The sequence below is a fragment of the Lepidothrix coronata genome, unplaced genomic scaffold, assembly GCF_001604755.1.
Source record: "Lepidothrix coronata isolate B3197 unplaced genomic scaffold, Lepidothrix_coronata-1.0 Scaffold13, whole genome shotgun sequence".
NCBI lineage: Eukaryota > Metazoa > Chordata > Aves > Passeriformes > Pipridae > Lepidothrix > Lepidothrix coronata.
The window spans coordinates 6,467,525-6,489,353 of record NW_016690193.1 but is presented as its reverse complement, the minus strand read 5'-3'; the positions used below and the strand labels follow the sequence as shown (position 1 = coordinate 6,489,353).

The following is a 21,829-nucleotide window of genomic DNA, read 5'->3' as shown; positions in this document are numbered from 1 at the left end:
AGGATGTGTGCATTTACATCACCTACTGCATTAGGTCACCTTGCAATAACCAGATAATCTGAGAGTCAAGTCAACCACAGATTCACGGCAGCATTACAATGGACTTTGCTCTAACACATGGTGCAAGAGATTTAGAAAGTTACTTTCTTTCATAAAAGTGGTAGACATTTTAGTCATTACTGCATTAAACATGTTATCTCTGGATGCTTAACTGAATAAAATCCCAAATGGAACATTGAGCCTCCACTTAAAATTAAAAAAAAAAAAAATCATATTACTCTAATTCAGGCATTCCTAAATTTAGTTTTCCCTGGGTACCATCATCACAGAAATAATAGTAATGTACAATACTACTGGAAGTTGCAGGTGTAGGAGTGACATTGAAGTGTCTAAACAACCTCTTCCTTTAACAGGAAAGAAGTAAATAACTAGATTTTCTGTATCCTGCTGCTGAGATGCATGCCACTGTTTGTGAAATTACACTTTAGTACCCATTTATAGGAAAAGTAGCTGTATTCAGGGACCTTGGAAAATCTCTGCTAAAAGGAAATTTCCAAAATCCTTTGCCCTGAAACACAAGAAGTCTCTAATCTTCTCACAAAACTGGAAAAAATCCCACCACCACCTACAATATTATCAACTGTAAGAACCTACTAATTTAAAAACAAGCAAGACTGAACAGGACAGAAACTCCTGGAGTCAGACAACAGAAAATGTCTGCAGAAGTCAAACATCAGCAGGCAAAGAGAGGTACACTAGCATACAGACTTTCACAGTTATTAAAAGAAACTAATACTGTTTTCATTTTAGTTTGGTTTTTAGTCTGCACGTACAGCTGTGAACAGCTTCACTTTTAAAGGAATTAGTATGAGTCTTCTCTGTTGCCTTAAAAAGGAAAAAATCCAGGGAACCACCATTTCCAGACAGAGTTAATTATTTAAGTACCACATTTTACAAAGGCTTCAAAATCCATAAATCCATGCATTTTCATTTTCCTCTTGGTTTGTTAAAAGCAAGGACAATATAAAAAAGATCCTTCTACATTATTTATGTGTATTTCAAACAAAACCCCTCTACAGTCAGTTTCTTATTCAAAGGTCAAAAAACCTAGCTGAAAATCCACTGGTGATGTGGGTCAAGACTGAAATGCAAAGACGCCAGGGAGGCACATCCAAGTCTAACATCTGGCTCTTTCCTGAGCAATCTAGAAGAGTAAAGAGCTACTTGCCTGCCAAGTATTTGGAAAATATCGGCTGCTTTTTTTCCTAGCTTGTTATCAGGAATACATTAAGATTTAGAGGTCAAGCTGTACCTTGATCAGTGAAGCAGCAAAGGCAAAGAGTGTACAGTGCATGTTTTGAAGAGCCTTTAGCTCCTTACATGTAAGAAAAATAAAACAAAAAAAACCCAACAAATCCAGAACCCAAAAAATGCAATTGGGCTGAGAACAGGGCTGATGGTTCAGCAAACCTAGGATATAGCTAACTAAGAAATAATTCCCAAAATCAGTTTAGATTTCCCAAAATTTTTTTTTTTCCAACCACGGCCAAATACATTCAGGTACAATATCCTTCATCACCTCATTTTCAAGCCATTGATCCCACTACCAATATTAAATTTATAGTCCGGTTCTGCAGCCATATTGTCTTTTTCAGGCATTCCTATTCTCTTTCAAATCATCTCACATTAGACCTTCTTGACACTCATGCAACTCCTACAGCATTCAGCAGGCTGGCAGGCACACAGCAGCAGAAGGGCATTGAGGAAACAATGCTATGGATGGAGTCCTAAGAGCACAACCCAGCTCCCATTCTCCTGCCTCTGCAGGAATAATGGCAGCACAGAACAGTAAAAACCTATTTTTAACTATAAAACAAGCCAACATGACTACACACACAAAGGAAGACCTACAAAATAGCAAAACATCATTTTTATGAAATCATTCTTCAGAAGAGGAAAAAAAGAAGAAAGCTTGAATCCATTTTTCTTACTTGCAAGGTCATAGTTTGGAGTCAAGCCATAAACTAATAAATCCTACCTGGTCTGTTTGTCCAAATGACCCAGCAGACAGCATCTATTGCTGTAAGCAAGCAAGCTGACAGGCTGCAGTCAGATAAAACAAGGCAATATTTATAGATTGAGTTCAAGAAATCACAGGTTGAGGAATTTGACCACCATGTTATTGTCTGGGTTTACAACATCGTTGCTGGCTGTCCCTATACCTCTGAAGATCAGGTAACTGCAGTTACCAAGAGGATGCATTACAGTTACTAAAAGTTGGCATTTGGTCACCAAACCTGGACAGTTGAAATAAGTAACCTACACATAGAAAGTTACATGGGCTACATGAAGCTACATTTTATGATTGCCACAGCATTTGGTAGCTTATTAACAGATACTAAACATAGCTATAATGTAATACTTTGCACTTCTTTGTATTCTAACTCACAAGCCTCCTTTTCCTCTGTTTTGAAAAGCAACTGGCTCTTGATCCAACTGAGAAACTGGGATTGAAAGAGAAGGCTGGTGTTAAACCAGTTTGCATATTCCCAGACCAAAGGAGAATTGTCACCTCCGTTTAAGAGCTGCAAATGCCATGGAGAAATGGATACATCTGAGTGTAGGGAGTCACAACCATCTTCACATTCAAAGTAAAAATCTTCACATTTTGTCAAATGGTTCAGAGCTTTCTGTTGTCAATTACAGTGGTCACTAAACTGGAACTCAGAAGAAATATAAGGGAAATTAGAAAGCCCATATGAATTTAAGGAAGGGTAGTCACACTGCATACACTATAAAGGACTGGAATTATCGAAATTTGTAGCAGATCAAATGATTTGATGCCTTTTTAAGGTGTTCCAGACAGGCGTCGGTAGGAACAGCACATTACAGGAAACATCAACTTGACTGCCTGTAACTCAGGCTAGAAAACTACCCACCCCAAGCTGGGAGGTTTAGCAGGCTACTCCCCATTCAGGAAAATCCTTTTTCACTTTTCACGAAAAGGGAACTAAATATGCCAGGATTTTCTGTTCCAACATTTGCAATGGAGACCAGTGATCAAAAAAAGACTGATGCCCTTATTTTTAGCTTTTTGAGCAGCTTAAGGTTTAGGCCAAGTAGAGAATGCCAGGTTAGCTAAACACTGTAACACTGGTTCATGGTAGCAAGCTTCACATTTGCAGTGAGAGCAACCCAAAAAGACAGATGCAGCCTTTTGCCCAAAAGGACCACACTCTTGCTACCAGAATTACCAGAATCTTGCTAGTCTAATAACCAAGTCCAGCATCACAAGAGTAAATTAGAACCAACATATACACAAAATTTCCTGTTTTCCAGTTATTTCACCAAGTGTTATGATCCTCAATCCTTCCCAAGCAAAAAATAATATAAAATAAAGCAATAGCTCTACCTGTACATCTCAGATGTATTAGGGACTAAGTAGCAGCACTATTTGTGTCAGGTGCTATTATAATGTAAAGCTATTTACCTTCAACATCACTCACGTAAAAGCCTTGCAATCTGTTGTCCTTGATCTGCCCTTCTCATATCCCCATACAAACAGGGGGTTTGGAAGGAATGATAAACACTCCTATAAATTCCAGCTTCTGGGCACAGGTTCAGCTTTCACAAGTAACCCACTGAGCAGAGACCCCTTCAGCACAGTTTATGCATCCCATGGCTTTCAGCTGAATCATCACCACCTCAAAATGAACAGCAAAGACTACTGGCAAGCTGACAAAACCGGAATAACCACCAACCATTCAATTCTGGGATACCATACAAGTGCCAGTAACATTTCAGTAACAGATTGATAGGTTAAGGATGCAGAGGTTAGAATCCTAAAAACACTGCAGACCTGCAGGGGTCATCCCACACCTCTGTTGCACTACAGCTACCAGATTCTTAAACACAATATTGAAAATGAAATGTGACATGTACAAGGTTCTTTGGTCAAGGGTAAATCTCAAGACATTAATATTTCATGTTTCTCAAATACTTAATATTAACTCTATTTCTCATCCATTGGCAATAAAGAATATTGGGGAAAAAATGGTTTAGTATTACACTCACCTGCACAAACTCCTGAAATACCCTATCAAAGGGTTTGGGTTTTTTCTTTCTAGTAGTATTACTTCTATTAATTTTGAAGTTTAGAAAATGCTAACAAGAATTCATCAGTAAGTGAAAAGAATTACTAGTCTGGTAACAGATCTGCTGTTGCAACTAAGATATCAAAAACAAAAATCAGGCTTTAATAAAATAATCCTGAGAACTTGAAAATCTTATCTCTTTTTCAGTCAAACAAAAATCACACTACTGTGTATTCCTGAAGGGGGTTAGTAAAATTAGTTCAGTGTTTCAAACATCAAGGATGCTGTTAAGGGCTAATTTGTAACAATTTAAAGCCTAGAATACAACAAGAAATAAAAAATATGTAAGATAGTTGAAGAAAAACAAACTTTAAATAACCTTAAAAAATTATATTTAAGAGTTTTCAGCATCAGCATCATTATTCCAGATTGCTGATGGTCTGAATATAGCCTAAATGTTTATAAAATTCTAGTTTAAAATTTAGAAATCATGGTTCCTAATGCTCATATTCTTAAATCATTTTGGTTATCTCTTGATATTTCATTGATTTTACAGACCACCTGTGAAGTTATCAAGTATTTTGCAGATGAGCTTCAGGTCATCTCAGCAGCAGATACAGAACTTGAGACACTTCCTCTCACTTTTGCATACTGGTAGTACCAGCAGCAGCGACAATCATGACTGTAAAAACAATCAGCACATCTGACAGCATTTTCTAATCCTCTTATAAACCACGTATTTCTTTACATATCACTATCTGAAATCCCCTGCCTTAGATAATTAAAAATGAAGTTTCCAAAAACCTAATTTACTTCATCTCACTGGAATATTTTCACAGTTTCATTTGGTAAACTGTTAAGTTTACATCACTTGGAAATTGTTTAAGTACCAGCATAAGTATATAAAACCCTTGAGCCAGTATTTAGAAGAGAGTGCAATTATTTTGCAGGTGGAATAATCAACTTGAGATACTGAGGCATAGGATTCCCTTAGTGCTTGCTTCTAGTTACAATGAACTTCATGCTACTCAACATCCATATGAATTCCATGGTATTTTTAACTTATGCTACTTAACAACAACACATTATCTTCTGCTTTTTAAAGTTTCTCTTATTCCTATGTTTTTATTAACTCATAGAATTGGGAGTAAACCAACTGTAATTTAAGGGATTTAGGATTTTTTGCTTCTTTTGATGTTTGGGATTTTTGGTTGCTTGGATGATTTTCTCTTTTTTTTTAATTGTTGCGTATCAGCAGCACTCAATTTCAGCTAGATTTCAGTACATCTGAAGATCAGGCAGGAGTGCCAACAACTCAGGAATAATAAATAGCTTTAGTCTGTCGGTCTCGAAATAGCATTTTGGAAGAAGCTGACTTTCCTTTTCAGGTTCACATCTGCATTGTGACTATAAATACCACATTTCAGTATGTACCATCATAAATAGCACTCTGCAAACACTCCAACAGATTTGGCCACTTCAGAACACAAACCAGAGCCATAATACTGATCGTGTTAATTTCCCAGTTCTCATTGTGAGGCCTGAAACTCTCTTACCCCATAAACTTGCTAAAAAATGCCCTGCTGTGCAATCTTCTTTATCAACTGTCCATGCTGACCTGAAGAAATTTTAGCTACTTCTTGAGAAGGTAGAGAAAGCAATATTTTGCACACACGCAGAATATACATATAGATGGCAGCCTTTTTGGTTGTGGTTTAGTGGGTTTTCTTTTTTTTTTTCTTTTCTTTCTCACCTTTAAATATGTTGTGCAATCCCCAGGCCTTGAAACCATAACAGAAAGATAGCAGGACATCTTCTATTTGCCAAGGATACTTTCATTGCCATCTCTCCAGGTCTCTAAATGCAGTCACACTGTCACTCCTATGAAATGACCTAAATTCTGCCATTTATAAGCTTTTGGAAAAATTTGCAGTTAAATGTTATCCTGGAGAATAGGAATTTAGCCAGGGTATACCACAGATCTCTGGTAGTATGCCAGACAAGTCACTTAAAACCAATGTTTTATATGATCATTAGGGTGCGGGTGCCTGAACTGCGACAATACACAAAAATTCAAGTAAAAAAATCCATTCTTTGAATGCTTACTAAGATCTACCTATGCTGAGAAATAAGCATCTTAAGTTCTCAAAATTCTGTCCTTATGTTTTGCCAAAGATTTCCTTCAGCAGACCTACCTGAAAAATTAAGATGCCTCCCCTGCAATCCTTTAATGAATTGCATGAACACTGTAGTTACAAGTATCTTAAAAAATCACAGAAAAGAAAAATATTTATGCTTTTGTTTTTTAAGTAAAACTTGAATACTACACCATAAACACAAACTAGCCTTTTGAGCAATGAAGCTAGCCCAAAATATCAAACAGCTGCTCATTAGATTAGAGCTATCCATCTTGAGATGAATCTTGCAGTCACATAATTAAAGACTTTCATAACGCACCTATAAAGGGGTGAAATACTATTTCTAGTCACATGAAAAAATCTACAACCTCCTTACTAGTCTTCAGAGAAGATAACTTTTCTTCAAAATACACAAATTAAAAGGAAAGGAATAATCAGAAAGGGCCAAACTAAAAATCTGGTTTATGCTAAAAATAAAGGTGCCTAACAACAAAAGAAGAAAGTCTGTATCAAGTCCCAGTGCAACATAATCCATTAAGATGAACAAAATCACAACCCACCAGCAGCTACAGCAGCTAATAGGTTACTACTACCTAGCCAGAGTTTTTTCATACATCTATTTTTTCCCCAGATATATTTATACAAATTTATAAAAGCTTACCAACTGTAGCCATCCGATCACAACACCACGTCTCTTTCCCATGTCTTATTAGTGATGTGTGATGGTCACTCAAAGGACAAATAACTATATCAGGTTACATTTTTTATAAAAAAATACCGATGATCTCTTCCAGTAATAGAAAATTATATTTATTTTGTATAGGTCTACACTTCTTAGGAAAGTATGCCAACCAGCACACTTACTATACATCAAACTAAAATAACCATATTTGAACAATTCTTACTCAAGACTTTTCCTCAAAATACCACTTATTCCCCTCTCTTTTCTAGGAATGAGAGTCACAAATTTTTGTGAACTAAAATATGGTAAGAACAACCCAAAAATTTGAGATATTGCTTTCAATATTTTTCAGTAATTCAAGACTGGTCAAGCACACCAAAAGACTGCAGTACCTTCATGATCACTAAAGAAGAGTCACTGGGCTGAAGTGAAACTTATCCTTTATTAGCAGACTATTTCTATTACACCCAAAGTAAAAATAGAACTTACACTTTCTTACAGATTGTCCATAAGTCATTCCAATGTACTCTGCAATTCATGAGTTGTTAATCATTACACAGTTATAAAAGAACTATGTATCTCAAGTCACATTTTTAAAAGCCATTAGACCTGTCAATTTTTTAATTTTGTTTTTAGTTGACCTTGAGAAAAGTTCCTACAAACAACATATACAAAGATGAAAAGGAGAAATTAGACAGAAAGCTAACACTTTAAAAGGTCCAAGCCTATCACAGGAACCTTTATGCTCTAGACCTTCATGTGATTGTTTTCACATAATAAAGTAGATATAAGATGCAATGTGTAAAGCTTTTCAAGAGATTGTTGTTTCAACATCCACAAAGCAACATTTATTGATACATCATTCATCTTCCTAAAATTTAAGATTAGGAAAATTATAGCAAAAGCACTACAAAACTAGTTGAGAGGACTCTTATAACCAACAAGGACACAGCCAAACAGAATGAACCTACTGAAGAAGCCCAGAGAGGTGTTGGATGCCCCATCCCTTGAAGTGTTCAAGGACAGGTTGGATCGGGCTTTCAGCAACCTGGTCTAGTGGAAGGTGTCCCTGCCCACATGGCAGGGGAGTTGGAATTAGATGATCTTTAACATCCCTTCCAACCCAAACCATTCTAAGATTCCATGAATTACATGAAATCTGGTTAAGTACATTAAATAAAAGAACTAAGCAGAACTATTTTTGCAACAATCTAGTTTTCATTTCTCTGCCATCTTTCACCCAGTGCATACCTTTCCTCCCTGTTAAACAGATGACAACAGCTGTTTATCAAGGAACATCACCCACAGATCCACTTCACTTTCAGATAGGTATCTGTAGCTTCAAACTGCTTCAAACTCTTTCAATTTACGAAATATGAGGCATGTAAGACCAGCACAATTGATTGATGCCACTGATTTTATTTTTTATATTAAACAATATAGGAAATGCAAGAGAGTTTTTTTACTCCTCCTCTCTCCATTTTCACCATGATTAACATAATGGTCAGTTTGCATACCATTTTTGCAGAACAGTAGATTTAAACCTTATACCTCATTCCCTGACTAAAATACTGTGAAATTAAGATATAACAGCATTAACTAAAACTAATTCACAGAACTTTGTGAAACCTTGCACAGGAGATTTTTGCATTCAGTTTTAGATTGTCCCAGCAAATCAAACCATGGGGATGTCAGAGAAGTAATTAAGCCTCTTTCCTTGAAAAAAGATTGAGTCAGATATCAATAAAATATTTAGGATTCTGGGAACATAATAACATGAAAATAACTAGTAACCAGAAATAATGAATTCAGAAAGTTTTCCATTTAGGCAAAGCAAGACAAAGTCTGTATAACTTGAAACTCCAAGCTTCCCTTCCCTCTCTACCAACAAGTTCAGTTCCACTTTCCAAGGGAAATAACATCTATCTGATGAACAAGCATGAAAAGTTTCATTGCCAAAATGGTGGTTTTTGTCGAGCTACATTGTGTACTAATAGTTTAAACTTCTATATAATCTCTAAACTATGTTTTTTGCTTATTGCAAAATCTGCAACTGCATGCCAGCCCTATGTCAAAGCATGATTTCTTTCTCTTGCATAGATGGGGACATTTCTTAAGGTAAACTAACTTTTTGTAAAGCAATACCTTGACCTTTTCCATTTTACTACTCCTACATTTTGGTCCATCTCTGTGATTTAAGTAATTCAAAGTAATACAACTAAAATATGACAGCTTGTGCTAGTTTAATTTTTTCCTTTGTATATAGGCACTTATTTCATATCACTTAGACTTGCTGTGTTACCCTAGTCAATCTAGAACTTTTCATCAACATTCTTTCAAGAGTAGAAAGATCAGGAAAAACCAATACACATGCAGCTTTCTCATTTTATTCCTATTTGTAAATTCAAGATTTACTATTCTATTTCACCTTTTTCAGTACTTGAGTTTCAGAAGATTTTTTTTTTCTTTTTTTAGATTCAGTTCTAAATATTTCATGAACACCAAATGGTTTGGTAACATGAACTCCCTTATACTTAGAATGCAATTAAAAAGGGAAAGGAACAAAACAGTCTACAACAAGAAACTGTGATATGTTTGACACTTGCATAAGAAAAATCCACTGGATACATTCTGAAACATTGCTAGATTACTTTCTGTATTTCTACACCATTAGAACTGAATTCTTGGAAAAAATGTTCCTCCTTCAAAAAGTTTCTGCTATCACCTCTTCCCAATATTTCCAATTCTTAGCTGTATATTCAGAACACACTGTACACATGCTCATGCACATTCTAACACAGAGTATGCACAGAACATATATATATAAAAATATATTTTCAAGAAACAAATTGTAAGATTAAAATTATAGTGAGCCATATAAAATCCAGCATGAAGAGTTAAACATTTTAACTGAGCAATAAGAATCTATAGATTCTTATAAAACTTACAGAACCTTTTTGTCATGCAAAACCTAAATTTCTAATTCCTGACACCTGAGGCCTTGTTAAATAATGTTTGCTCTTCTGCTTATGAATGCATTTTTCCCAAACAATAAACACAGGCAGCCTATGGGATTAAAGCATGACAAAGGTGTAGCTGACTCATGGGATCAATTAGAAAGCATCGGTACTTATGCCTTTTGTTCATTCCATGTTTTACTAACAGTTTCTGCAATTTCAGCATAAGTGTATCACAGATGTTAAACGCCATGCTACAAGGCAACAGTGTACTAGTACCATACACTAGACAGAATAAATCTATTCTTATCAACACCTACAATTATATCACTTGTTATACAGCCTACATATTTCTTTAAAGTTTTAACAAATGCATAGGGATTTTAACTGAATGCTCACAGCTTCCTGCCCAATGAAAGTATGTCAGCATTTTTTCAGTACATTTAACATTCAAAAAGAACCTACAGAGTTGTCTTTTCTAAGCTAAAAACAATTTTAAATACAGCCACCGACCCTAATGCCACAGGTACAGCTTTCCCTCCAAACCCGCTGTTAAATTCACAAGCAAGAAAGCCCATGAGCAGGACGACAAGCAGTTTCAATCTCCATGCAGTTTGCCTGTGACAGGTTATTGATAGAACAAACAGAATTTGCAATACTTACTGAGTGTTTCTCCTGCTGGCCCATAACTCCATGGTTAGCTGGGATTGCAAGTGGTTTCATAATGAAGAAACATAAGCTGAACTGAATTTACACATCATGTACCAATTTCTTATGGATGGCAAGTCACCCTCTACAGCATTAAATTAAAAAGAGGCGGAGGGGGTGAAGCCAAGCTGGAGCTAAAAGTGTCACCACTGGTAAGCTCAAACCCCTCCTCGCACTTGTAGTGCAGAGCAGCAACCCGAATGACAGCGTTAGTCTCCATTTTTGTAACACTGAAAGTCTAAGCATGTCAGGATGTACAGAGCCTGATGAAACCCTACATATCCAGCATCCATTCAGAGGAAGAAAATCATTCCCTGAGCCTGAGGAATGGGAAGCTAAAAAAAAAAGGAGGAAAAAAAGCTAAAATGGCTGACTGCACAGAGGCTCCCTCAAAAAGGCTTAATACAGTATTATATTAGTCAGGGTGCAGGAATCAGCCTCCAGCACTCAGCCAAGCATTGTTAATACTGTTTCATTTGCAATCACACACACTCACACATGCAGCCTCCCCCCCTCCCCACCACCACTACCCTCCACTCCCCCAAAATCAGGGCAGCGCACACGAATAGGGACCTCCTCCCCTGACTGCTAATGATGCTGACAGAGTAGTGACCAGTGATCTCTGTTCACTCAGCTAACCAAGTTTGCACAATTAATCTCAGCAGCATGACATTGATGGACATTTAATTTTATGATGCCTGTTCCTCGCAATCAAGACAAGCACTTCTACCGCCCAAAGAGTCAGCAACTAAAATGCAACACAATTACACACAAAAACCCAGAGAATCATGAGTCTGAATGCAATACGCCAATATAATTACGTTATTGTGCTTACTTTGGAAGACCATGGCTGCAGGCAGTTGGCATAGCAACGCACAAGGAAAGCCATTTCCTGGGTAGAAAGAATGCTTCCTTTTCTAAATAAAAAATTCCTCTTAGGATACAAACGGCATTGCTGCTTCCTGCAGAAAGCAAAGACACTGAAGTCTGTCTCTTAACCTGCACACAGGCACACACTCAATGCAGTTCGAGTGATGTAAGTGCATTTCTCTCTCTCTCTCTCTCTCTCCTCTCCCTCCCTCTCCTTTTATCCACCGAAATATTCGAGTTAAATGGAAGACACATTCCTTGAGGCTCGCCCCCTCCGATACTTAACTGTTTCACTCATTAAGGTAGAGATGGACAATGCAGATAAAACAGCAAGCTCCTGCCTGTGTCTGGTATCAGCCTCGGAAGATCAAGGCATCCCCAGAGGGGAGGGATCCGTTTGCTGCTGGCTCCTAAGAATATCACTGAAGTCAGGGTGGGAATGAGGACCCACGTTTACCTCGCCAAATCCTGAACTGAACACGACTTTTCAAGAAGACAATGCTAAAGCAGAGACATCACCTCCCTTTCCACCCCCTGCAAAAGAGTGCTCTTGCAGAGGTGTAAACATTGTTATCACGTATTTATAAACAGTGCACTTGATGAGCGCTCTCAGATTTTCCGCAGCTTCGCTGCTACACAGGCCACAGACATCCATCCACGGGCTGTGGGAGGTAAATATCCAGAACCTTTTAACACACCGTTTCATGTCTTTCTGAATACAGCGCCTGCTTCTCCTTGCACAGTGAATATAAAGTTTCCACTGAAAACACATGGGGATACAGGTTGTGGAAGAGATTGACACACATATGGCGTTTATAATTCTCCACTCAGACTATGTCTTAAACTTAGAAATTTCCCCAGTCACTCCCATTTACACTACACCACTTCTCATATTATACAAGCAAAATCACACTGCAGAGGAGCCAAAATGAAACGCAATCAGGGACCATGCTCAAGCAATAAACTGTTAGCACTATACAATGTACCTCTTGAGAGTCATGAGTTTGTACCACTTGACAGAGGACTGACCAAGCCAGGAACATGGTACTCTTCCATCAGGCTTCATCTTTAGTAAAGTTCTCTATAACACCTTCACAACACATTCTTTAAAAGCAGAGACCACCTGGCCTAAAAATAACTTCAAAGTTGTTGTCTTTTTTAACAAGGACAACAGAAGAAAAAAGACTTAAATAAATACACAGGGGAAAAAAATGGATACTACAGACTACTATGTCATAAAATCTGCAGCTGCCTTCCATCAAATTACATGTCCACTAATAATGAGTTTAGTTGATTACACATTGATTTCTTTCACTCCTGACAATGACTGCTAGTAAATGAAGCTATAAAAATTAGTGGAAATTAATTTTAGTAAAGCCAGAAAACACCATGAAATATTCTAATCTGTTTTTTGCACAGTTATTCTATGAAAATTGTTTCATACACAGCACATATTTTAAATTGAATATATTTACATTTATGAGAGTTTTATGACACTTGTACCCTTGGTCTTGTAGTATATTCTAAAAGATAGGTTATTCTTAAAATTATTCAATTATAACAATTAGTTTAGGATTTTAAAAAGTCTTTGCAATGTGCCACTGCAACTAACAGATGATTTTAAATTGCTAAATTACGCTTAAGCCTTGTAAAACAGTTTATTGGTGAGTATAATCAATTTTCTGATAAAGTGTTGATCAGAAGTAACAGAAGTTATGCATTCTAGGAAGCTATGGCAAACCCTCTCTAGTACAAAATTAAAAAATACTACTTGTTGACAAAGTAATTAAAAACCTCTTGAGTCTGATTCAGTGGCCTTGCAGTTAACACCATGAGCAGAATTTGAGTGTGGTATTTCATACTCATGTCAGGAAAAAAAATAAGTTCTGCTAAAAGTGAAATGTCTTCCCAGCACAGGAAGGCAGCACACCACTTTCTGAACTTCATCACACACATAACTATCAACATGCATCCCACTCTGTATCAGTTGATATTTCCAACCAGAATCTAGTCCAGGTTTCTGTGGCATAAGCCTTCAAGAGTAACATGAAAACATGACTGAATCCATTTCATATGAAACACTTTCTTACTACTTATGCTAGTCGTTACTATACACCTTTACTCATCTGTTAGTAAATTAAGTCAGTACTTTGTACATGATTGCAAAAATTTTTATCAACTTAACAAAGTCTAATTGATGTTCACATGCATCAAGACTGACAAAAACTTTGTGGTTTCCAAAATAGAAGAAAAGCTACTTTACATTCAAAATGTGAAAAGTGACATTTATGTAATTAGGTGAAGAAAACACCACTCACAAACAACTTGTAAGTCCAAACAATTTCAATACATTAAAGGTCAATTCCATTTCCCTACTCCTTCCTCCTCAATACCACCATTTCCACGTAGAGCGGTGCAGTGTAATCATATGTACTGTCCATTATCAGTTCACAAAATAATTAGGTACAAATTAAATTTCATTAAAAATAATTAAAGCAGAAGTACAGTGAATTGTTATAGGTTACAGGGAAGAATGAATGGTATTTAAATCAGTGTAAAACACCAGAACAATATATCCTGGAAAATTTCGCAAACAAGTATAAATCACAGTCATAGAATCAACTGGGTTGGAAAAGACCTCCGAGATCATCAAGTTCAACCCTTGATCCAACACCGCTGTGGTTACCAGACCATGGCATTGAGTGCCACATCCAATCTCAGCTTAAAAACCTCCAGGGACAGTGAATCCAACACCTCCCTGGGCAGCCCATTCCAATGTCTGATCACTCTCTCTGTAAAAAATTTTTTCCTAATATCCAACCTAAACCTCCCCTGGCAGAGCTTAAGACCGTGCCCTCTTGTCCTACTGCTGGTTATCTGGGAGAAGAGACCAACCCCCACCTGGCTACAACCTCCTTTCAGGGAGTTGGAGAGAGTGATGAGGTCTCTCCTGAGACTCCTCTTCTCCAGGCTAAACAACCCCAGCTCCCTCAGACTCTCCTCATAGGACTTGTGTTCCAGTCCCTTCAGCAGCCTTGTTGCTCTTCTCTGGACCTGCTCCAGCACCTCAATATCCTTCCTGAACTGAGGGGACCAGAACTGGACACAGTACTCGAGGTGTGGCCTCACCAGTGCTGAGTACAGGGAAAGAATCACTTCCCTGGTCCTGCTGGCCACACTGTTCCTGATAAAGGCCAGGATGCCATTGGCCTTCTTGGCCACCTGGGCACACTGCTGGCTCATGTTCAGCTGCTGTTAATCCAAACTCCCAGGTCCCTTTCTGCCTGGTTGCTCTCCAGCCACTCTGTCCCCATGGGGTTGTTGTGGCCAAAGTGCAGGACCAGCACTTGCCCTTGTTGAACCTCATCCCATTGGAATCAGACCATCTCTCCAGGCTGTCCAGGTCCCTCTGAAGAGCCCTCCTGCCTTCCAGCAGATCAACACGCCCCCCCAACTCGGGCGTCATCTGCAAATTTGCTAGTGGTACACTCAATCCCCTTATCCAGATCATCAATAAAGATATTCAACAGGACTGGTCCAACACTGATCCCTGGGGGACACCACTAGTGACTGGCCACTGACTGGACGCAGCACCGTTCACCACCACTCTCTGGGCCCAGCCCTCCAGCCAGTTCCTAACCCAGCAGAGAGTGCCCCTGTCCAAGCCGTGGGCTGCCAGCTTTTCCAGGAGTATGCTGTGGGAGATGGTGCAAAAGGCTTTGCTGAAGTCCAGATAGACACATCCACAGCCTTCCCCTCATCCACCAGGTGGGTCACCTGATCATAAAAGGAGATCGGGTTGGTCAGACGGGACCTGCCCTTCCTAAACCCGTGCTGAATGGCTCTGATCCCTTGTCCATCCTGCAGGTGTTGTGTGATTGCACTTAGGATGATCTGCTTCATAACCTTGCCAGGCACTGAGGTCGGGCTGACAAGCCTGTAGTTTCCCAGGTCCTCCTTTTTGTGGATTGGCGTGACATTCACCAACTTCCAATCATCTGGGACCCCAGTGAGCCAGGACTGTTGGTAAATGATGGAGAGTGGCTTGGCGAGCTCTTTCGCCAGCTCCCTCATCACATTAGGATGGATCCCATACTTCATAAAAAACCTATGTGCAACTTTGGGTTCATGTGTTTTTCAAAACCCATGTAAGAACTCCTTGCTTAGACTTAAAAGTTTGAAAAAAAGCAAGACATTTTTGCAAACACTTCTACACTATTAAAGTGAGATGTTAATAAACCTGATGTGGAAAAATTGCACAAGTTGAGCTATCCCTGCTGCTTTCAAAATACTGTATTTATATAAAGAAATCTAGTATCTCTTTAGGAGTTCCAGACAAGAACATTGGAAAACCTTTCAAAGGTAGCTGCAGATGTTTGGACATCCTTGGACTACCCAAAGCTTTTGGGATTCATAAACAGTAGTTCTGAATTCAAGGTAAAAAGTGGTAGAGATCTCAACAGCATGTATCATCTGACTGTAATGGCTCTCAAATATTTTACATTCTGGGACATAATCTCAAATGGATATTATTCTCCCAAACAGTGTCAACAATGCTTGGAGTATTAAACCTTTTTAGGTTAATGACAAATGCTACAATAACAGATTACCTCAATTCTTCAGTTTCAGGCAGTCAACTCACAACTATTTACAGGAGTACTTAATTTTTAATACAGATTACATACACAGAAACCATCCTCCATTCTTTTCCCGAAGTACCTCAAAACCAGTAATTATCAGCACATTTTCCCCTTCCCCTTAAACACAATGTAAAGTATCATTTCCTTCATGTTAAAAAACTTGGGCAAACACCAACAGTGCACTCTAAGGTCACCAAATTTACTGCCAGTCCATGACTCCAGTAGCTAGAAAAAACACTTACAGTGAAGGGACAATTACACAGATATTACACAGCTGTGTAGGTGGACTAACAGACAGCTAAATTGAAGAGTGCAAGAATGGAGTACATAATTTTAGGAAAATAAGGCAGAACTATCTTCTCTTCCCCCCCCCCCCCACTTGGAAAGAAGTGGAGGTTTAAAACTTAAATTTAAGCTCAAGGCTATTGGACACAAAACTGTTAAGCTCCCAGCGGCATGTTCTGAATTTTATAATGCTGATGTTCTCTCCCTCCCATCAACCTTATGAGAGAGATTGTTATTTAGCAATCTCATGCTCCCATCAGATTTAGAAACACCAACTGAAACCACTAAAAACCCGGAAAAATAATTCATTCAAAATGCCATGATACATTTAAATGCCCCGTACAATATATAAGTCTTATTCTAATGTATTCAGACAAATTTACTGCCAACAATTTAAATCTCTGGCCACATGACCCAATTTCATGCAAGCAAGTTCATATTTATCAGCATAATGCAGACATGGGATGGTCTAGGCACACCTGTCCTATCGGTATTTTCTCAAGAACTTTGAGAACTTTAAATAAAACTGTTGAATAAAAGAAAATTACTAAATATGTTTTCCAAGGTACTAAAACACCACTTTGGCCAAAACACCCAGATAAAGTAATAGTATTCACCAAGTTATTTTCTTTATTCATAAAGCTGCAGCATTAACATCATTCTAGTGATGTTCACTGCACAACTGGCAACACCAAAGCAACAGTTACAATGCAGTAGTGTGTGCTGCTTTGGTAACACATTTACTAATGTTACAGACCATTTGAACAAATGCCCTTCTGTTGAGCTGCTGCTGCTACAGATGAATCTATAATCTGGATCTTTAAAATAATGACAAGCCCAGAGCAGTCAGGCTGGGGCCTCAGCTGGCTGGATGTGCCATAGACTGCCAATCATCCCTTTGACAGCAGACTCATTTGTCACCTTCTGTGCCTAGCTCTGTTTTCAGTACAGCAAACTGTTTGCATGCCATCCATCTTAAAATGGGAGCAAGTTGTAGCATTCATCTAAAATAGTTGCCATTGAATTGTCTTATGTATAACAATGATGTTGAAACAGACATGAAGAAAACCTATTACTGATAGATACTCATCCCAAATGTGACAAGATGTCCCATTTCCAGAATATCTAAATTAGCTTACAAAACTGACTTGAGTAAAGGCTCACCACAGTACCAGAGCACAGACTTTTCTCTGGACTCCATATTTATTTATGCTTTAACTCTAACAATGTTTTTAGGAAAAAAAAAGAAAAAAAGAAAAAGATAACTGTATCTTTTGTGTTCCTGCAACACTTATAAGGTCTTGCATAGCATATTTTACAGGCTAGATCAAAATCATATATAATATGTATGTTTGTGAAGTCATTTTATGTGATGTGGTTTTTACACAAAGCAAAACATTTTTACTTACACAAACAAAGTTTAATGCATATTAACATGGCTTTAAAACTATAAATTATCATTATTAAATGTTAAAAATTAGACACTGAAATTTGAGGTATTAATGATTTCAATTTGCAGAATGGTCACAGATTAGTTTCATTGTCTTAATAGTTTCAGTACTTCAGCAGTGGAAAAAATGCATTCTGTGAGGATAGATGGAAGTTTTTCCCAACACTCACAAGTTTTCTCACTTTGGTATAAGGGCAAGATTTAATGTGTGTGTTAATTAAACTGGAGAACATGCAGAAGTGCTTTCTGTTTTTAAACTGTGAAAAAACATAAGAAAATAAAAAAGCAAACACATTTGTAAGGTCAAGAATCATGATATCAGGCATTCAGGACAAGCAAGTTCTCTTTATCACATCCAAACAACACTTTGTCATCCATACCTGCTGGGGACAAGGTTTACTACTGAGATACAAATCAGCCAACTATCTTGGAGGAAAAACAAACAGAAAAATTGCCCACAAAAAAACTCACATATCATTGTGCCCATACCAATTTCACAGCAGGAATCCAGGGACACAAGTTCTTCACTCATGTGAGGCAACCCTAAGATTTCAGATTCTTTGCTGTGTAATAGTGTAGGAAAACTTCATGGAAGCTGGATAAACGTATACCTCTTTCATGTGTGTCCTACTACTGCACTGTTAAAATGTAAGAATAAAACTCAGGGACTTTTCTGAGGTTAATCAACCATACAAATTCTATATTGTTACGGTCATTAGTACCACCATTGAAACCACTGTTCCTGAAATACGCTGACATGTTTGAATCACAAGGATGATAGTTCTGGCACAGAACTGAACATACCTGAGACCAGCCCAGGCAAGGGAATAATTATTTAATGTTTCAATGTGAAATATTAATGAATTAAAAACAAACATCTTTTTCAATCTTCTATAAATGCTAGCTGGTCTTCTGTTGGGTTTTGTTGTTTATTCATTGGGTGACTTCAGTGGTAGTGGAGGGGCAATATTTCTGTTCTAAGCTAACATGATATGGTTTCTAAGAGCTATCTTTGAACTCACTTAGAAGCTTTAAGGGAGAATCTGAAATTCTCATCACTGTGTTCAAGGTGCAGACATAGATGGGACCAGCAGAAAACCACCATAGGTTTCTCAGTGCCCCACATAATGGTGGAAATTATGTGTCTTTTTTATACCTTATCTGTTGTTAAGTCCTTTCTGCCATCTGTTTTAATGTTTACTTGGACATCTCCTAGAGCAACTTATTATTTATCTCTCGTGTTATGAGGAAGTTTAATTTTGCAAGGGCTGGTAGTTGTTACAGAAAATTTTCATTCACTTCAATTATCTGTTGGAAGGAAAAAACTTGTGCTTTTGTCTCCAGTCACAGTCACATGCAAGGAGACTCTCCAAATAGCCTACTCCAGGGGTTTCCAATTAAAATCAACACTGAAGACAGTTTACCAGCGAAAGATCATTTTCTTTTGGGAGAACTCTCTTCTTGTGTCCCTGCATATCCTCTCTTGTGTAATGCACAATACACTAACGTATCCTGAAAGCTTTGTGTAGGGCCTCTGGCAACTGTACAGAAATAATTTATCCAGAACTTTTCACTTTCATAAGTAACAAACCCCATGTAATTTCAGTTGCCCTTTATTTAAAAAATAATTATCAAGCAAAATGAGCCAATTTGCTTTTATATAGGAAAAAAGTCAAACCATGATATTATATCCTTAAAATAAAGAGAACCTAACATAAAGTTCTAAGAAATGCCTTTCTCTCTCCTCTTCCCAAATCAATCAGGAAGCCAACTACCACTACCTGATGGACGTCCCATTTTGCAAATGTTTTACACTTTTTCCTTGCAATTACAAGATCAGTTACCTAGATACAGAAGTGCTAAATAAAAATAGGTAGAAGTACACCTACCAGATTGACTCTCCCTGACAATTTGGTTCTACACTGTTTTATATTCCAAGATTTGTGTCAGAGTGCTTACTTTCAAGATGGTCTTTTGTGCACCACAGATCATTTGAAGACTTTAAAATTAGTTAGCTGCAGGCCTTTACATTCATCAAATTACAGTGGTCAAGAGTAATTTAGAAGTGAAAGGAAGGAAAAGTAAAATATTTTACATTTTAGCATATGCACACACACATAAAATAATTCAAAACAGAGTGAGAGCACAACTGGGTAGTTTTTATGTCAGCCACATCAACAATACACGTAACACCTGCCAGCTGTTCCAGATACATGTCAAAACTTCACTGTCTGAAAATTCAGAATTAAGACTAACCACTCAAACCCAAAGCCCAGTTCCCAGTATTCATTTGTGGTGCGGAAAAAAGTGGGTTTCCCCCTGGAGTTAAAAAAATGGTAACCCCCGAGGGGGTGGTGTCTTGATGTTGACCCAATCAGCGCCCCTGCAAAATTTAAACAAATCACACCAGACCGGAAAAGAAGGATGATGATGTAGTTGGAGGAGAAGTAGCCATGTTCTGAAGCCAAGAGGAGAGAGAGAGGGGCCAGGAGCCCCCTGACTGGGGTTGCAGAAACTCAGAAACAGTGTAAAACTGGACCGAGCTCTGTAACTAAGAGCTGGGGGAAGTTTCCTTGCTGTGAGTGGACAGCCAGAGATACTGAAAGCAGTGGCAGAGCAGCAGTGAATGGAGAGCTGTGGCAGAAGGCCAAGAAGATAAGAAACAAGCAGCAAAGATGGCATGCAGCTAAGCAGAGACACAGAGCTCTTGTCTCTCTCTCTGATGGAGAGAGAGAAAGCAAGCTCAACAGAGACAGTTTTGGGGTAAGAACCAAAACCCCTTTGAGACCCCTCCTAGGAGGAGAGGGTGGACTCCTACTTGAGGGGAGTCTTGCAATGCAGCAGCACCGGAGAGAGGAGTTGAGAAGCTCAAGACGTCCTGGAAGCTGGACCAGGACGTCCGGACGGAATGCGAGGGAAGTGGCCTTGTTCCGTGCTCCTGCTGCTGCCACACTGGCAGTTTTGAGACAGAGCAGAGGAGCTCTGATAGAACACTTAGGGCAAGGACTGAACTGAAAGCTGCCCTAAACATTCTGACTCAGGGGGAGCTTAAATCCCCTGAGGAAGGGACTGTCACAAAGAATCCTGCACTTCATGATATGACGTGGTGAAGCGAACCCTTGTCCCGGTTATCGCAGTCCACGGGGGAGACAGACCTTCGCTTGGAGTCGAAAGGCTGAGAGGGGTGAGAGGAGACCCCTTTGTGTGTAATGGAGAGAGAGATCCAGCTACAACTCCAGCTATGACTTCTGCATTGGAGAGGAGAGACACTGCTGCCCTGAAAGTGGAAAGGATCTTTCCTTCTTCCCTTCTGGACTTTTATTGGAGGGAGAGGAGATTTGATCCAATGTAAATATTGCTTTATCATAGGAGAGATAGTTAGGATTATGTATATAAATGTATTATAATATTTTTTTGTGTAATAATTGTAATATAATTCCCTTTCCCCCATACTGAGTCTTGTGTCTGGAAAACCCCCTCACACTGGAGTTGGGGGGGGGGGCTTGGACTCAGATTTTTGGGGGTCTCAAACCACGACACCATTACTCACACAACAGAATACTAACACTTTAACTACACTTAACATAAAACAAAAGTTTTTTTTCATCATACAAAACAAAAAAAAAAACCAACAACACCCCCCAACAACAACAAAAAACAAACAAACTAACAAAAAAAGGTGAAGCAGAGGTAAAGAACTTACACACAAAACCTTGTGTGTACTCTGCTTTACTTAGGACTTGTTAGCTCTCCTGAACTGAACTATCACCTAACAAAAGATGCAAGTATCAATAATAGCATTTACACTCAGCAGGATGTAGCCAGGGCACTGTAATACACACATCTACCCATTTCAGTAAAAAAGGGTTTACACATCACACACTGGATGTGCTCCAGCACCTCAATGTCCTCTTTTTAGCGAGACACCCAAAACAGAACACAGAATTTGAGGTGTGGCCTCACCAGTGCCCAGTACAGAGGGATGATCACTGTCCTGGTCCTGCT

At 38.4% G+C, this 21,829-nt stretch overlaps 1 protein-coding gene across 7 annotated transcripts in view; it reads right to left on the bottom strand.

Moving 5' to 3' along the window:
- RAPGEF2 (Rap guanine nucleotide exchange factor 2) overlaps positions 1 to 21,829 on the bottom strand; it is a 182,403-nt gene that overhangs the window by 59,454 nt on the left and 101,120 nt on the right. Inside the window, exon 2 of one of the 7 annotated variants that reach the window (XM_017805859.1) lies at positions 10,535 to 10,572. The exons of 4 other annotated variants lie outside the window; for them this stretch is intronic. In XM_017805859.1, coding sequence (XP_017661348.1) covers positions 10,535 to 10,558 — 24 coding nt within the window. In that variant the 5' untranslated portion in view covers positions 10,559 to 10,572. Of the gene's footprint in view, positions 1 to 10,534; positions 11,087 to 11,414; positions 11,775 to 21,829 lie in introns of those variants that run through there. 2 more of the 7 variants (XM_017805858.1, XM_017805855.1) reach the window with 2 other exon arrangements.